Source organism: Brassica napus, chromosome C6, assembly GCF_020379485.1.
Source record: "Brassica napus cultivar Da-Ae chromosome C6, Da-Ae, whole genome shotgun sequence".
In the NCBI taxonomy this organism is placed as follows: Eukaryota; Viridiplantae; Streptophyta; class Magnoliopsida; order Brassicales; family Brassicaceae; genus Brassica; species Brassica napus.
This window is the reverse complement of record NC_063449.1, coordinates 15,860,092-15,876,705: the sequence shown is the minus strand read 5'-3', so window position 1 is coordinate 15,876,705 and position 16,614 is coordinate 15,860,092. Positions and strand designations below refer to the sequence as shown.

The 16,614-nt window shown below is 35.3% G+C and overlaps 2 protein-coding genes across 2 annotated transcripts; both read right to left on the bottom strand.

Annotated features, from left to right (window-relative positions):
- Positions 1–48: 48 nt before the first annotated feature.
- Positions 49–4,292, bottom strand: LOC106346509 (LRR receptor-like serine/threonine-protein kinase IOS1). The gene is made up of 12 exons (XM_013785865.3): positions 3,845–4,292; positions 3,611–3,764; positions 3,139–3,519; positions 2,591–3,069; positions 2,375–2,516; positions 2,203–2,274; positions 2,029–2,100; positions 1,851–1,931; positions 1,329–1,749; positions 1,089–1,215; positions 752–1,007; positions 49–663 (listed from the first exon to the last, which is right to left on the bottom strand). The coding sequence occupies exons 1-12, from the start codon at positions 3,930–3,932 to the stop codon at positions 249–251; spliced, it is 2,688 nt and encodes an 895-aa protein (XP_013641319.1). The 5' UTR covers positions 3,933–4,292; the 3' UTR covers positions 49–248.
- A 3,733-nt stretch (positions 4,293–8,025) lies between these two features.
- Positions 8,026–13,571, bottom strand: LOC106349778 (glutathione S-transferase T3-like). Its single transcript, XM_048761674.1, has one exon. The coding sequence runs from the start codon at positions 12,761–12,763 to the stop codon at positions 11,855–11,857; it is 909 nt and encodes a 302-aa protein (XP_048617631.1). The 5' UTR covers positions 12,764–13,571; the 3' UTR covers positions 8,026–11,854.
- Positions 13,572–16,614: the final 3,043 nt, after the last annotated feature.

The window sequence follows — 16,614 nt, the reverse complement described above, 5'->3', positions numbered from 1 at the left end:
TAACCAATTTGATCTTACAACTGCAAAGAAAAAAAAACAGTATTTGTTGTCAGAACTAATTCACAATTACTTTCATCATTTATATAAAAACGATGACATTTTTATTTTTTAAAACGATGATATTTAAATAAACAATTAAGCGCAACAGAGTACAACTAAGGCCGACTCTGTTCATCACAAACAAAGCAAAAGAAACGTGTGTACAAAGAAACTTGCAGCCTCAATAGATTTGTTTATACAGACTTGAGTTATCTAGCTCCAGGATTAAGCTCTGTTGTGATATTCATGGACAGCTCGATTGAAGAATCGTTAGTTGAATCCGTCATACGACTTCCCATGTTTCTGGCCATCTCCATGTTCAGACATTCTTTCAGTTCCATAACTACTTGGGTCATCGTCGGTCTCCTTGAAGAAGACGGATTCAGACAAGTCATTGCGGTCTCAACCACTTTCCATATCGTGTTCGGATCAAAGTCTCCTTGAAGCTTAGGATCCACAATGCTATTAATGTCTCCTCTTGATAGCATCAAACCAACCCATTCACCTATGTGTGACCTTTCCCTTTTCTGGTCTATCACCGGTCGGTTTGTTACTAGCTCAAGTAGAACAACACCGAAGCTGAACACATCGCTTTTCTCTGTCAACCAATTTGTTCTGTAGTACCTGAAAATAAAAGAAAGACAAACACACAATACTTAACAAGAAATAAAAAAATTCAATAACATTGTTGAGAGTAGAGATTAAAACTTACTCAGGATCAAGGTATCCAGGAGTTCCTGCGACTACGGTGGAGACATGAGTCTCAGTTCCAAGTGGGAAAGACCGCGAAAGCCCAAAATCAGCAAGCTTAGCTTGGAGCTTCTCGTTTAATAAGATGTTAGTTGTCTTAATGTCACGGTGAACTATTTGTGGTTTGCATCCATTGTGTAAATACTCCAATCCTTGAGCTGACTCGGCTGCTATACGAAGCCTTCCTTCCCAAGTTAGTATCGACGGTCCACGCTTCCCTGAAAATTATATTTTGAAACAAAATATCAGAATCTTGAAACCCCAAAACGTTAAGAACATTTTGTATGACAAAACCAGACCTGATAAATGCTCTTTTAAGTCCCCATTCGCCATGAACTCATAGATGAGAGACAATTTATCTCCTTCTTCGCAATATCCAACAAGACATGTCAGATCTTTGTGATGAACTCTAAGAAGCAACTCAACCTAACAAGTAAACAAAACAGAAACATATCCAAGAATTAAATCAAAACACCTTTTTAAAAATGTTTTAGAGAAAGATTGGTTCAATAATTATTCAGTATGTTAATTATTATTACCTCTGCTTTAAACTGTTTGTAACCGAGTGCAGTAGACTCAGTGAGCATCTTAACAGCAACTGGTTGGTTATCCAATACTCCGTAATAAACCACACCAAAACCTCCCCTACCAAGAACCCTCTCAAAGTTGTTTGTAATCTTAACGACATCAATGTAAGTCAATTTGCGGTTCTTGGCTATCACTGGAGATTCATAACCATGAGACCTCGAATGTAACGGTGTTGTACCGGTGCCTGAATTGGGGTTAAGACCAAGCTTGACTCTCTTCTTCCTCTTGAGGACAAGGAAAGTAACGATTCCGGCTGCAATGAGGAAGACTGAAACAAGTGAGGCTGCAACAGGTGCAATAACCGTGTTTTTCTTCTTCTTCTTGGTGGTGGAGCATGAAATGATAGAACAGAGCCCGGTGTTTCCTTCGAGACTAGAGTTTCATATATGTGATTGAAAGGAAAAAAAAATGATTAGAAAGGTCTAAGGATTTAGATATTTTTACTTGGCTCACACGCAAGGGATATATATTACCTTAGTGAAATCGTTCCTCTTCGTGCTTTATCAAGGAGAGTTGCAGGGATTGAACCATTTAGCTCATTGTTTGATAGGTTTCTGCGCAGAAAAGAGTGAACAGAGGTTACAACATGTTTGGTTTCCTTTTGTTCATTGACCAAGTTTTAGATTTGAGCCACCTTGTGCTTAAACTTACATGACTTTTAAGGTTTCCATGCTCACTAGAAACTCTGGAACCGAACCAGTTAAAGTATTGTTAGACAAGTCACTGCAAGAAAATCAAAGCCAAAAGAAATCACATATTAAAACATATGACTTTTAATCACAACTTGGCTGCATTTACTAACAAAACTTGAGTATAACTACTTACAGAACTTCTAAATTGGTAAGCTCCGATATGAATTCCAATATCTCTCCAGTCAAGCCACTTGCAGACAAGTTTCTGTTTTCATATGTCAAATATTTCATACAATTTGTAAAAATAGGCATTATATAGAAATAATTAAACTCTGTTATGAAAACAGAACAAGATTAATACTTACAAAGAAATGATCTTAGGCTGCTCATTGTCTATATAACTGCAATTAATACCAGACCACCTATAAGCCCGTGGCGCGCAAGTATCTCCTTCCCAGTCAATCTTGTTCGCACCGTAACCCGACTTGATGTTCATCATTGCTTCAACTGATAAATAAACTTCTCATGTAAATTTTTGGTTCTTGATCAACTATAGATCACAAAAGTAGTTAGTTACCAACCTTCTTTTCCATCGGTTTCTTGCTCCGGAAGCAAGTTAACCAAATAAACCTCCATGCCATTGAGTAGAGGAGGCAACGTCGAGTTTCCTGTCCTTTGAAGCGAAAATGTGTACTTTCCATTTTCATCGGCACCAACTTCGTTAGAGGTAAATATGGAAGAAGTTGTGAAGTTAAGCGGTCTGAAGGGTCCGTAGATACGCTTGCCATTGTACATGATGTTGAACTCTCTTGTTTCATTGGACTTTAGCTCTTGAATCTCGGCAAAATGCATAAAAACGTAGAATTGCACGGTGCTGTCCACGCCAACTAGGGAAATGTTCATAGGTGCGTCCGGGTCTGTTGGAACAGAGCCTGTGACCATAGCAATCTCTGGTGGTTGGTAGTCATTGTTGACATTCACTGTCTGGTTGGTACTAATCTGTGACCAGTTTCCAAAGTTATACGGTGTCCAGACACGATCAAACACATCGATTCCGTACCTAAAACGAAAAAAAAGGCATATTTAGGACCATTTTTTAAGTTGTCTGACCTGACATGAACTTATATACCTGTAGCCTTGGTTAAGAGTTGCACCAACGTCTGCTCTGATGAAGAGCTGCAAAGATCCTTGTCGAGACAAGTAAGTTGTGTTCTTGAGTTTACGAAGCTCTAAAGCGGAGATAAAAGGCGTTGAGTCTCCTGTTTTGACCAAACACATTTGTAAACGATCGGTCTTCAAGACATGAATCATCTCAAAGATTGATGCTTGGGTCTCGTTTGTGGTTGAAACTGTAGTCCATAGGTTAGGCCCGAGGTGGAGCTCGAATTGCGTGGTGGGATTATCGTCATATCCGCCGTGTAAGAAGTTTGTTCTGATCAGATACTCATCGCCTATGGTTAGGTTTAGGGTATAGCAGTTTCTTATGCCTTGTGGAAAACTCCTTAGGTTCCTTGTGAAGCAAGTAAAAATAACTTGTAAAGAATATATAGCTTGGGCTTCAAGCTAGTAAAATTAATTGATACTGAGAATATTATCTATACCAGGCTTGTTGTTGAAACTGGGTCCGGTATGCTTGTTTGATGCTTCTACCAACACCAGTACTGATGAAATTCGCATCTGAGATGTAAGTAAGGTTTGTTGCTCCCTCACGAAAAGTCGTTCCCCTCGGCGAACCACAGTCCAGACTGATGAACCCTAAAAAAGAAGAAAAGAAGAGTGTTTAGTAAACCGTACCCGGTTTGATGAAGATGTTATAACTTATAACTAGTTTTTACCTGACTGATCTTGGGCAAGACTAAGGAAAAAAGCGGAGAAGATTTGGAGAAGAACTAAGAGAAGACAAGCAGAAAACGCCATTAGCATTCGTCACTTTAGGTTTCTCTCTTCTTTTGATTATGCAGATTATAAAATTAGGAATCAAATGAACATATATGGGGTGCAACTAAAGAAATGAAAGTGGGGATTGTTTTCTTGTCTGAACCGCGTTGATACTTGGTACTGGTTACTATTATTGAGAACTCAAAGTCAAACCTTTTGGTAGAGGTAACCAATTGCTATTTTTTTACGTTAATTCGTTGACGTATATGAAAAAGTCGTATATGCTGATAATTACATATGAAGGAAGTTTTTGATAATTTGTAAATCTCACCATCAGTTTTTGAGGTAACCAATTGCAATTCTTTTGGTTTTATGCATATAGATTTGATTTTTATGTAGTTAAATAGGTGAGAGTTTCTCATAGATTATCTTTAGAGAAAATCTTTACAATATATAAATAATATGGAGAATATATTGCAGTTTTTAGAGCTTGTCTCCAGAGAATTTTAAAACATTATATATATTTTGTAAAGCAAAAACATAAAATAAAAAACCATTGAATTATGAACACCGAAAAATGAAAAATACATAAAATGATATAAAAGAAATCAATCTCTCAAAACTTATCGCTAAAATAAATATCAGAATTTATATAAAATATGATTGGTTGTCTTTTAATTTGTGATTAAGCTCCAACTTATCTAAATAAAATTTGAGGATGTTGACAAAATAATAGTATCTTTATTTTCTTTTTAAATGACTAACCATATTTAGTTCAGTGAACATAAATTGTAATTAAATTAACTAATAGTTTGATTTAATGAAATTTTACTATCTTCTCATGTTAAATTTTGTAATTCTTTCTGAAAACTAAAATTAAAAGAAACATTAAATTTTGAAAGTCAGAACGAGATTGGTTGGTGAGGAGTTAATACATCAACTAGTAAAACTGTGTATACGACCACGACTTCAAAAAGAGCACAAACTCAAAATAAAATATCTGGTCAATATCAATTTGGCTGTATTATTACAAGATTTGCGAACAATATAGTCAAGTGGGCGATATGTACATTTAGGGGTGGACATTTTACCTGATACCCGAACCCGTATCTGAACCCGACGCAAAAAACTCGAACCGAAATTTGAACCAAAATAGCAAAATATCCAAACGGATATTGATTTAGGAGACATTGGATATCCGAACCCGAACGGATAATATCCGAACCGAATGAATATCCGAAGATAAACGAACATTTGTATATTTACTCTTATATTTTTTGTTTACATCTCTCATTTTATTTAAAATATTATATTGGTGTTACACATACTTTAAGATCATATAATATACATATAATTACGGAGAAAATGTTTTGTTACTCAACTAAAATACATGTCAAGTTTTTTGTTTCATGTATTAACAAAAGTTACATTCAAAATTTCAAAACAATAGCCAATTTAATGTTTATTTATTTTTGAAATGTTATCTCTAAATCTATCAATCATTCAATCTTTTAAAAAATTAAAATAAATTAGTTAAGTAAAATCTATACTTTTAAATAGAATAAACCTGAAAAATTTAATTTTTTTCTTTCAAAATCTCAATATCTGAACCCGACCCGAAATAACCGAATTCAAACTAAAAATATCTGAATCCGATCCCAATTATAGAAATACCCGAACGTTTCTATACCCTTATGCCGAAATACCCGAAAATCTGAAATACCTGATCTGAACGGGTATCCGAACTCCATTTATAAGTTGTTTAACATTTATAACTTATATAAGTCGTAAAGACATCATTCTACTGTCTAATAAAATAATATGTATAGAGGGAATCAGGGATAACTAGTAAATATTTTATAAGAAGTCGGATTTGAAAATCATCAAAATTTCAGATTTTTCGTATCTTTCAATTTGGAATAAAAATTAATAAATTGATATATAATATACTGAACTCCAAGATAGTTATGGAAATCCAAAATACAACGGATTATAAGTTAATCAATTTTCTTAGAGAACAGAAAATGGGAATCAAAACCAAAATCAAAGTGGCCAAAAATATAATTTTGGACGTGATCGGCGGCTGATATATGTCGATCCTTCTCCAAAGATTTGAAAACGAACACAAAACGATTAGTGCACATGGACATGGGGCCTTACCTTCTTACGGTTTGACCGTTGACATTTTCTTTTTCCTTTTCCGGAATAAATAGGCTGTGCATAACTCATAACTTAGACCTCTAAATTTTTTTTTCATAATACTATTTAATTTCGTGTGTAATATTTGTATATATATATGGTAAAACTATTTTTTTATATTTGAATAATCAAATCCGGTCCAGTATATTTGACCGAATAAAGCATGAATTTTTAATTGTATTTAAACCAATACACTACAAAATATTTATCTTTGTAAATTTATGTATAAAGTTTGGCACGTAAACATAAGTTTTAGCTCAGGGTTAGCATGTAGTATATAATAATATTTATTGTTTAGACCTATTGATTGTATATTATTGGTAAAAAAATTGAAACTAACTATTCAAATGTATTTTTATATTCGGTTTCCTTATCTTTAATAGGCTAATTAACTACGTAAACATAATAAACTCTGGGAGGGGGTTATAGAATGCGCATTTGCATGCTTCGATTCTGACATTATACAAAAAGCTTTATCCAACTAAACCCATTCCTAAATATAAGATGTTTAGAAGAATTTTTATGTTGCAATATACAAAATATTTTTATATTTTTAGGTAACTTTAATTTTATCAAAAACTGTGTAACCAATCAAATTTAATATTTCTATTTTATAATTGATTGAATTGTTTTTAATTTATAATTTTAATAATACATTTTAGATAAAAATAAATTTTCTTAATAACCGTATTTTACTTAAAACGTCGTATATTTAGGAACGGATGGAATACCAATTCTCTAATATAAAAGGAAATTTCATTATTAATTTTTAAACTTTTAATACGTAGCTATAATCATGGCTGTCCTATAAATGATGACCACCAAAAAACAATTTGACTTTAATTAATAGTATACTTTTTTTTTTCTTTTTGCTTAATAATAGTAGTCTTTCCTGTAAATGAATAATCATATGATAAAAAAAAAAGAGAAGAAGATGATGATAGGAGATTTTTAGTTTCCAGGTTGTGTTCTGACATGGACGAGATAACGCATCCTAATCTGTCCCAGATCATAAAGAATGTACTCGTTGTGCCATAATTGACTCTGTAAGCAAAATGAAACGATTTTATTGGCGCAAAGGTAAAAACAAAACCTGAATTATAATTATGAAAACAAACAAAAGAAAACCTTATAATCCATCTGATCCACGGGACATCCAAGTGGAACAACAACACTATCCTCCAGAGTTCGAGCTTCTTTCGGGTTCGGTGATCTTCTTCCCATTCCCTCTGTACTGCATTAATATTATAAAAAAGATCCCAAAGTATTTTATAACAATGTCTCAAATGTCATATAGATATATCGAACTTCGACTTAATATGAGCATTGTTTTTTTTTGTTGTTGCAAGTGTTTGTGCATAAACGAAAAAAATTAATACAAACGTATAGCTAGGGCAAAGAAACAATATATATATATATAAACATGTTTGCTTCACTCCTGTGCGTCCACGTCGGATTCCAGGTCATCAATTCGGAGGCTGTGGAGTCGACACCTGTCCATCCGAGCAAAACGCTCTGTTTCATTAAATGTTGTTATCGCATAGGCTTTTGATCGTATTGTGTTTGTGTATGCTGTTGGGCTTAATTGCTGTCGGCCCGGCCACACATTCTTCACGCTAACCCTAATCCGTAAATGTCAAAAACATGTTTGTTCTTCGTGTCACTTTGTTCTGCGGCGACGGTAACGATCAATTTCCTCGATTTCTCGAAACGGATTGTGTTATGGATTCTATGTGTTTAATTCCATTAATACAGTCGCCCACTAAGAGTTCTTCAATGCGTGTTTCGCGTCGGCGGGATCTGTAATTTCTGGGTATAAATATCTCGGTATTACTCCGCTGTAAGTCACGATCTATTCTTCTTCCTACTACTCATCTTTCATATACTAAATTGTTCTCAAAGTTCACTGATATTAAAATTTCCGGTGAACCTCATCATGTTTAAATTTATCCTCTGAATTTTATAAGTTCTTTTCGCTTGATATATTGGTTTTGAAACTCATAATGATCAAACTTTTTCAAAAGCTTTAGTTTATGGGAGATGATTTCGTTTTTGATTTTGTTTGTGGATTCTGTTAAATTTATTCATGTATTGATTATCAATTTTTTTAATTCAAAAGCTTCGTTATGGGAGATGATTTAGATTTCGATTTTGGTGGTTGATTTTGTTTCAGTTTGTTCTTTTATTGTTTTTTTTTAATTCTTCTCCCTTTGATAATCTCCTTTATGCTTCCCCTTCGATTGCTGTTCATTTTCTAGGACAATATCAACGAGTCACAGAAAAGTAAAGCACTATATTGGCCTTTCACTGAATTTTGCAGCTACGTATCGTTCTCAAAGTTTATTGATGATCACATCTTTGTCAGCTTCGTTTAGATTCCACTCAAGCTAGGGGTAGTCAAAGAATCTTTTTTTTTTCCTCTTGAATTTGATATAGGTGACCAGCTTGATAACAGGTTCGTCTTTTGCCAAAAGATTCTGACTTTCTTCAATAGATTCAAACAAAGAGTTGAGTTTTCTATTGGTATTTGATGAGTCAATTCTAAGTTTGATTCAGTGGAATAATTAATGGTGTTATTTGCGCTTCGTTGCAGCTCATGTAGCTTATTGTAAGTTGATGTTTTTTTTTGTGTTCAGGGATTTAAAAGGATGACACAAAGTGGTAAAGAAGAAACTATGGCATCTCAATGTGTCAGTGCTATGGTTGAGATCAATATATTGCCGTATAAGATCAACTTTGTTATTCACTTAATTTTTATCCATGCATCCGTTTCTTTCGTAATAAAGTGTGTAATCTATAATTTCAGTGATTTGATTAGAATCGTGAAGCTAATGCCGTATAACAAAATTACTCACTGCTTTTTTTGTTCAAAAAATTCAAAGAGATAATTAACATGAGAAAATTCGTAATAACAAAAAATATCGGAATCGCTGAGTTGATTTTAAATGTTTTATCAAACCAATATTAAAAACTATATATCAAAGAAGTGAATCCCATTGGTTTTTTTTCTTTAAATAAATAATTTTCAGTTAAGTGAAATTAACAAGGTATTAACGCAAAACAACAACTAAAAGCTAATAGATGATCAAAACAAATTTCCAAAAATAATAGTTTGAGAAACAAAATTGAACAAAATATAAAGAAAATAAAAATATATAAAATAATTGAATCCTGCTTGTTTATAATTGTCTAAATACTTATATTTTTATAATAGATTATAATATTTATATATCAAAATTAACATATAAAATATATAATACAAAACTAAAATTTAAACAAAAACCCCGGCGTAGTCCGGACCGATCCTAGTCTATAATAATAAAGGAGAGCGGCGTAGTCCGGACCGATCCTAGTCTATAATAATAAAGGAGAGTTATCTCTCTTTTCATGCCACATCATCAAGAAGATAATATCATTTTGTGACAGTTGTCAACTTCTCATTAGAGCAAGTCCATCCATTAGAACTTCCAATGGACTCTTATGATTAAATTAGTAGTTAATAAGGTGATTTGAGAAGTTAAGAACCTTTGTTAGTGCAAATATTTTTTTCCTCTTCCAATGGGAGAACCTCGTATGGGTTCTTAAATATTTTTTTTTTATTTTTTTAAGTAGAATGATTTAAAATAAAAGCATACAATTTTTTTTAATAAAAATGACATAAAAGCATATTAAAAATACAAATACAAATCATAAACGAGAAAAAGCCGATTAGTTGAAATCTTGATTTGTTCCAAATTTTTGCTATATATTCTCAACCAAATCAGCTTTCAATTGTTGATGTATTGTTTTATCACGAACTCGATTCCGAATGCGCATCATATTGCCGAGATTTGAAGGCATATCTGTAGAATACGTGAAATCCACTTGTGAACTTTGGTTTGATTCCGGTTGTGCGAAAACTGAAACATCAAACTGAATGTACCCATCTCGTTCGTCTTCTACGATCATATTATGTAGAATGATACATGCTCTCATTATATTTCCAATTTTTATTTTATCCCACAAAAGAGCTGGATTTTTGACTATGGCAAATCGAGCTTGCAAGACCCCAAAAGAACGCTCGACATCTTTACGTACAGCTTCTTGATGTGTAACGAATAAGGATGCTTTCAGACCTTGCGGAAGTGGAATAGATTGGACAAAAGTAGCCTATTTTGGATAAATACCATATGTGAGATAGTAAGCCAAATGGTACTCGTGTCCGTTGACAATGTAATTAACTTTTGGAGCTCGACCTTGTAATATATCATCAAAAACCGGTGATCGATCAAGAATATTGATATCGTTTAATGTACCTGGAGGTCCGAAAAACGCATGCCATATCCAGAGATCTTGTGAAGTTACAGCCTCTAAAACAATGGTTGGCTTTCCTGATCCACGTGTATATTTACCTTTCCATGCGGTCGGATAATTCTTCCACTCCCAATGCATATAATCAATGCTTTCTATCATCCCAGGAAATCCGTGTATCTCTCCAATATCGAGTAGTTGTTGAAGATCTTCTGGCGTGGGTCTTCTTAGATACTCATCTCCAAATAAATTTATGATTCCTTGAACAAAATGTTCCAAGCATAAAAGTGCGGTGGTCTCACCAAGTCGGAGGTATTCGTCTACCGCATCAGCTGGGCAACCATATGCCATCATACGAATTGATGCCGTTGCCTTTTGTAACGCAGAGTGACCGAACCTTCCAGTAGCATCTCTTCTTTGTTGAAAGTATGGGATTTCAGCAGAGATTCGATCAACAATACGCATGAACAAGGGCTTATTCATTCGAAAACGGCGTCGAAACATGTGAGAAGGATATGTTGCATCTTCACTAAAATAATAGTTCCATAACTGCATGTGTCCTTGTTCTCGTTGTCTCTCAATGTAGGCTCGTTTCTTTTTTGACCTTGATGCTTCTTGACGATCTTCAATATGAATGAGGAGATTTTCGAATTGTTGATCAAAAATTTGATCGAATTTTTCATCTATTTCCTCGAAATTATTAGAAGAAGAAGATGCCATTTAGAAAGTGTTAAGAAAGATTTGATTATTTGGAGAAAAATAAGAAACAAGTATGATTGATAAGAAAGAAGCAACAATGTGAGATTGTGGAAAATAAGAAAGAAACTCTTGCTCTCTCTCTCTCGAGTTGTTGTTGTTGTTTATTTGGAGGTTGATAAGAAAGAAGATATTGCTTAGTGTTGCTATCTCTCGTGTTGGTACAATTTATAAAGAACCTATAAAACATGAAACATATTGTCTTCTTATGTCACAAGCTATAAAACATAAAACCTGATACATATTATCTTTTTATGTCACAAGGTTACTGTCAACACACGAGATACAACTCATAAAGCTTGAACAAAAAAATACAACAAGTTATTACATTGTAAATACTGTCTTCTTCTGTCACATGTTGGCCATCACGAGAAAGACATACCAGACCACCTGCAATAAAAACAAAGAGACAAAGGATACATCAGACCACCACAGACCAACAGGAGAAACACATAACAGCAACAAGACATTAAGCATTAAGCATTACATTAAGACATTAAGCATTAAGCATTAAGAATTACATTAAGCATTACATTAAACGTAACCGAAACAAAGACAACAAAGAAAACAAAGAGACCAAGATAAGAACAAGCATAAAGACCCGAGAAGCCAAACAAACAACTCGACATTAAGCACAAACCAAACTAGACTCGACATTAAGCATAAAGACCCGAGAAGCCAAACAAACAACTCGACATTAAGCACAAACCAAACTAGCCATTCTAACTTGACAACATGTCAGTTATTAGTTTATTTTTCAAGGCGATTTCAAGCTCACTAAGTGGCTCTGTCTTGGCAATCAAGCTGTCAAGCAATTTTTGCTTGTTAAGCTGCTCCTTCAAGGCAAAGTCCTTTTGCCTTATCTCCCACATGCTCTGAAACTCCACTAGCGGCTTCACTTCTTCTCCAAAAGCCGTTGCCTTGCTTCTACCTTTCGCATTTGCTGCTTTCACACCAACAGGACGAGCCATAGCTTTATCCTCTCCTGCCACAAACGTTGATGACTGTGCCGAGCTATCATCTAAATTTATTCTTTTCGAGCTAACCTTATCTCTAGTTGAAGAAGCTCCACACCACTTCTGATCATGGCGAAGCTCCAACCATGCATGCTCGAGTGTAAATTTTACCTTGTATTCATTGAAGAAGATTTCATGAGCCACTATCAAGACATCATTCTCACTCTGCCCACTAGATTTCTGTTTCATTGCCGCATCATAACAGCCAACAAACTTACATACACCCTCATTAATCTCCCCCCACCTTTGTTTACAGTGACTTGGCTCTCTCTTTGGCAAACCCGCAAGCTTAGGACTTGATGCAAAATAAGCCGTAATCCGTTTCCAAAACACAATTGCTTTTTGCTCATTTCCTGTCACCGAATCTTTCGACGTGTTAAGCCAAGCACTTATAAGCACAACATCTTCAATTGGTGACCATTTCCGTCTTTCTTTACGGTCAGACACAAAGGTTGCATCTTTGTTTGCATCTTCAGGCGATTGTGTACCAAATACAGACGCATCGGAGGCAGAGAGTTCTATTGAAGGTTCACGACTGACAACAGAGAAGGAGGTGTTGGGTTGTTGACTGTTTAAGAGGTTTTGAAAGCTACAAGGATGACTAAATGGATCCATAGCACAGGAGAAGGAATTAAAAAAAGGAGAAGGAGAGCTTGTTCTATTTTATGAAAGGAAATATCAAAGGAGAAGGTGATATGAAATGAGAAAGAGAGAGTTGCTCGGTTTTAAAACCAAATTTAAGGAGAGTTTAGTAGGTGTTATGTGTTAATGGCATTCAATATATCTACCTAAAACTAAAACAACCAACAAAGTCAATGAATCTACCTAAACTCATCAAAGCGACCAAGAAATTTATTGTAAAGCCTTCTCGCAACTAGCAAGTACATGTTACTAAAGTCCATTTAATTCCAATCTAATCTATGTCTAACACGCATTAAAAGGATTGTCTACTAACCTCTGAGAGAAGAAAATGAAACAGAGATGCTTTGATGATGTTTGATCCACTTTGATGAAGTTTGATCCGTTTCTTGCTGCTCCATTTATATATCTACTCCCTTCAAAGATTAAGTAGATCATCATACGAATTGAAGAAGAATTAAAAAGATTGTTAAATTAGATTAAGTTCATGTGAGAAGCTTTATCTCTACCATTGAACACAATAGCTACCATTGAACACAAACGCCCCATAGCTATATCTCTATCTGAAACCAAATTAGAGTAAAGGAAAAAGACTAACCAATGTAGCTAGAATGTCTTTAACGAAGCTTCTGTATCAGAGGCATAGCTCCTATGTTCTTCCTCTCTCAATGTAGTTTCTACAAAACCCATAAACTCAATAAACTAATTGGATCAACGAGATAGTGAATCAGAGACATGGAAAAATACATACCTCTCTTTCTCTCGCGGCTCTTTCAATTACAACGAGGTTTGTAAACTGGACAAGAACATACAAATATTAAGATCGAAGCAAATCGATGTAATAAGAGAGACAAAGAGAGGAGATAAACACAGTCAAATCTCATCATCGACACAAAATTTTTGACAGAGTTTAAACAAATTCAATTCACGGGAAGAAAAATATAAAAGAAACAGAACCTTCACGGTGCTTGCATGCACGGATCTGGAGGAGAACATCGCCGAAGAAATAAACGAATCAAACATCATCTTCGTTGGAGATTTCCAGAGAATCGACGACGAAGAGAGAGATCGGACGAAGGGATTTGGACAAAATCCAACAAGACAGAGACATAATCGGCGACGACGAAACGGATGAAACATCATCTCCCTCGGAGATTTCGACACAATCGACGACGAAGACAGAGAGCGGAGATTTCGAAGATGAGAGAGACGAACCGACTACGAGAGAGAAGAGACGAGTTTTTTTCCCTTTCGTGTAAAATGATCAAACCAATACCCTGCTGCCACGTAAGGGGTTTTAACCACTTCTAAACTCTCTTATTAAAACACCGGTTCTGTCCATTAATACCATTTTTGATTTAATTTTTCCCATTTTTTCTTTAAGAGCCCCTCCTTTAACCCACCGTTGGAGATGGTCTGAACCATCTAAAAATGCTCTTCACAGGTTTGCTTCATTGTTTTAACTATTATTGGGTTCGAAGTTTTATTTGCAGCTATTTGTTTGGATGTGCTTTGGTCATTAATTTGTTGGGATAGTTTTATCCGAAGCATCCACCGTTACGTTTACACTACTCACATCATCTATGGTTTCAGAAACGTATTCAATAATGCAATAATGTCATTCAATCAACGACGTCCAGTACATGCTCTTCAATGCATTTTAACTTTGTTTTCAAGCTATCTCATGGAGTACATATACAGAATCTGTGAGAGGACAGATGAACATCCATTTGTTTTTTTTATGTAACCCAAGCTTTCGATTTGCTGATGTCAATTCGTTTCACAGACCGAGAAAAATTACAAAAATTGGCACAGAGCATAAACATCATACCGATGGAAGTATTCAGGTCTCACAATGACGACCAACTGATGTTGTTGGCTAACACAAACACATATTTTTCAGGTATGTTACGTTCACCATTATTCATACCTCTAATCTTTAACTTTTCTAGAATTTCGTTTATCTACCATAACTGCAAGTATTATCTACACCTCTAATCTTCAACTCAAGCTTTCTCAGTTTAACCTTTCTCAGTTTAACTTCACACAAAAGCACCAATTTTCCACCATCTCCCGGATTTTTTATCCTCACCAGCGACCACCCCTTTCCTAATTTTGTTGTCTAGGTAAGTTCTATCACTTAATACAACGCTCTTCATCCATTTTACATGGTTTCATGATGTTTACAATAACTCCTTGGTAGGGTGGTGATGAGAAACCTGATTATGTCCTGCCAGGAGCTGGACCTGTTTCCTCTCGGCAAGTGGAAAGAGTGGTGTTCCTATGAGCAGCACATAAGTGAGTGATATCTCTGAAGTAACAGAGGTATCTGAGGAGCCCCAAGATGTCGACATGAAAAGAAGGCACGCACTGAGTAAACTGCAAGTAAATGTTCTGGACACCCGGATCTACTCAACTATCATGTTTTTTATAAAATTTCTTCAAGATGAATAAGTCTCAGTAGAGCTCTGTCTTTCTTTTTTTTTTTTAAAGAAGTTGTGGCTCTTTTTTACATTTTACGTCCCCAGCAAGGAACCCATGTTATATATATTTTTAAACAATTTGAGTAACACGAATGAGCAAAAAAAATTCCGTACTTTTGTTTTGTTTCTGTCAAAAAAAAATCTGTGAATATGACACTGAACAAGATTTTGAAGCTCTGGACCAGTTTCCAGCCAGTAAAGATGAAAGTTCTTGCCGTTGACGATGACCAAACTTGTCTCCGTATTCTCGAGACTTTACTTCACCACTACCACTACCACGGTCTCCTCTCTCTCTCTCTCTCTCTCTCTCTCTCTCTCTCTCTCTCTCTCTCTCTCTCTCTCTCTCTCTCTCTCTCTTATCAAACCTTGAGCTTAAGGTTGGAGCTGAAGATGAAATAGAAGAAGTGAAAGAGAAAGATGAAATACGAGAGAGGAATCGAAGAAGAAGAATGGTGAAAAGTTTGTTATTCAGCTCAAAGAACTCAACTGTACAATCTGTTCTTTTATATCTATAACCGGTTAAGCAAAAGGAAACTTAACCTGTTTAAAACTTAACTAATTTAATTAACCAATATACTAAACCATCCTAATACACCCCCCTCAAGTCTTTGGCTTCAGAACCGGAAGAAAAAGACTTGATAAAGAAAGTCTCTGCAACATGGAGAGAAAAAAACCCAGGTGAAGTGGCTTAGTTAATTTCCAGAAGAAACATGAAGCGCAATAAGATAGCCAGCTTTGATCTGATCCCGGACTGTATGACAGTCAATCTCTATGTGCTTAGTGCGCTCGTGAAAGACTGGATTTGTAGCAATATGAACAGCGGACTTGGTATCACAAAAGAGTTTCGGAGTAGACGTCATGGTGATGTGAAAGTCTTTGAGAAGTTGCTGTAACCAAATGAGTTCACTTGTAGCTAGAGCAAGACTTCGATACTCAGCTTCTGTACTACTCCGACTCACAACAGCTTGCTTCTTAGACTTCCATGAGATCAACGAAGTACCAAGATACACACAAAATCCTGTACACTACAAGAAAACAGCGACATACTGAGGGAAAAAATCGTCGGTATGTCGTCGGAATAACGTTATTCCGACGACATACCGACGAAACAAGTCCTCGGAAATAACTCCTCGGAATTTCTTCTTTCCTCGGAAATCCCTCGGAATTTTCCGACGGAATTCCGAGGAAACAAATTTCCGAGGACATTCCGAGGACCACTAGTTCGTCGGAAAGCTCCTCAGAATATACCGAGGGAGAACGTCGTCGAGATATTTCCTCGGAACTTCGTCGATCGATGCGTTTTTGGACATATATCCATCGATCGATCCGTTTATAAAAAAACGT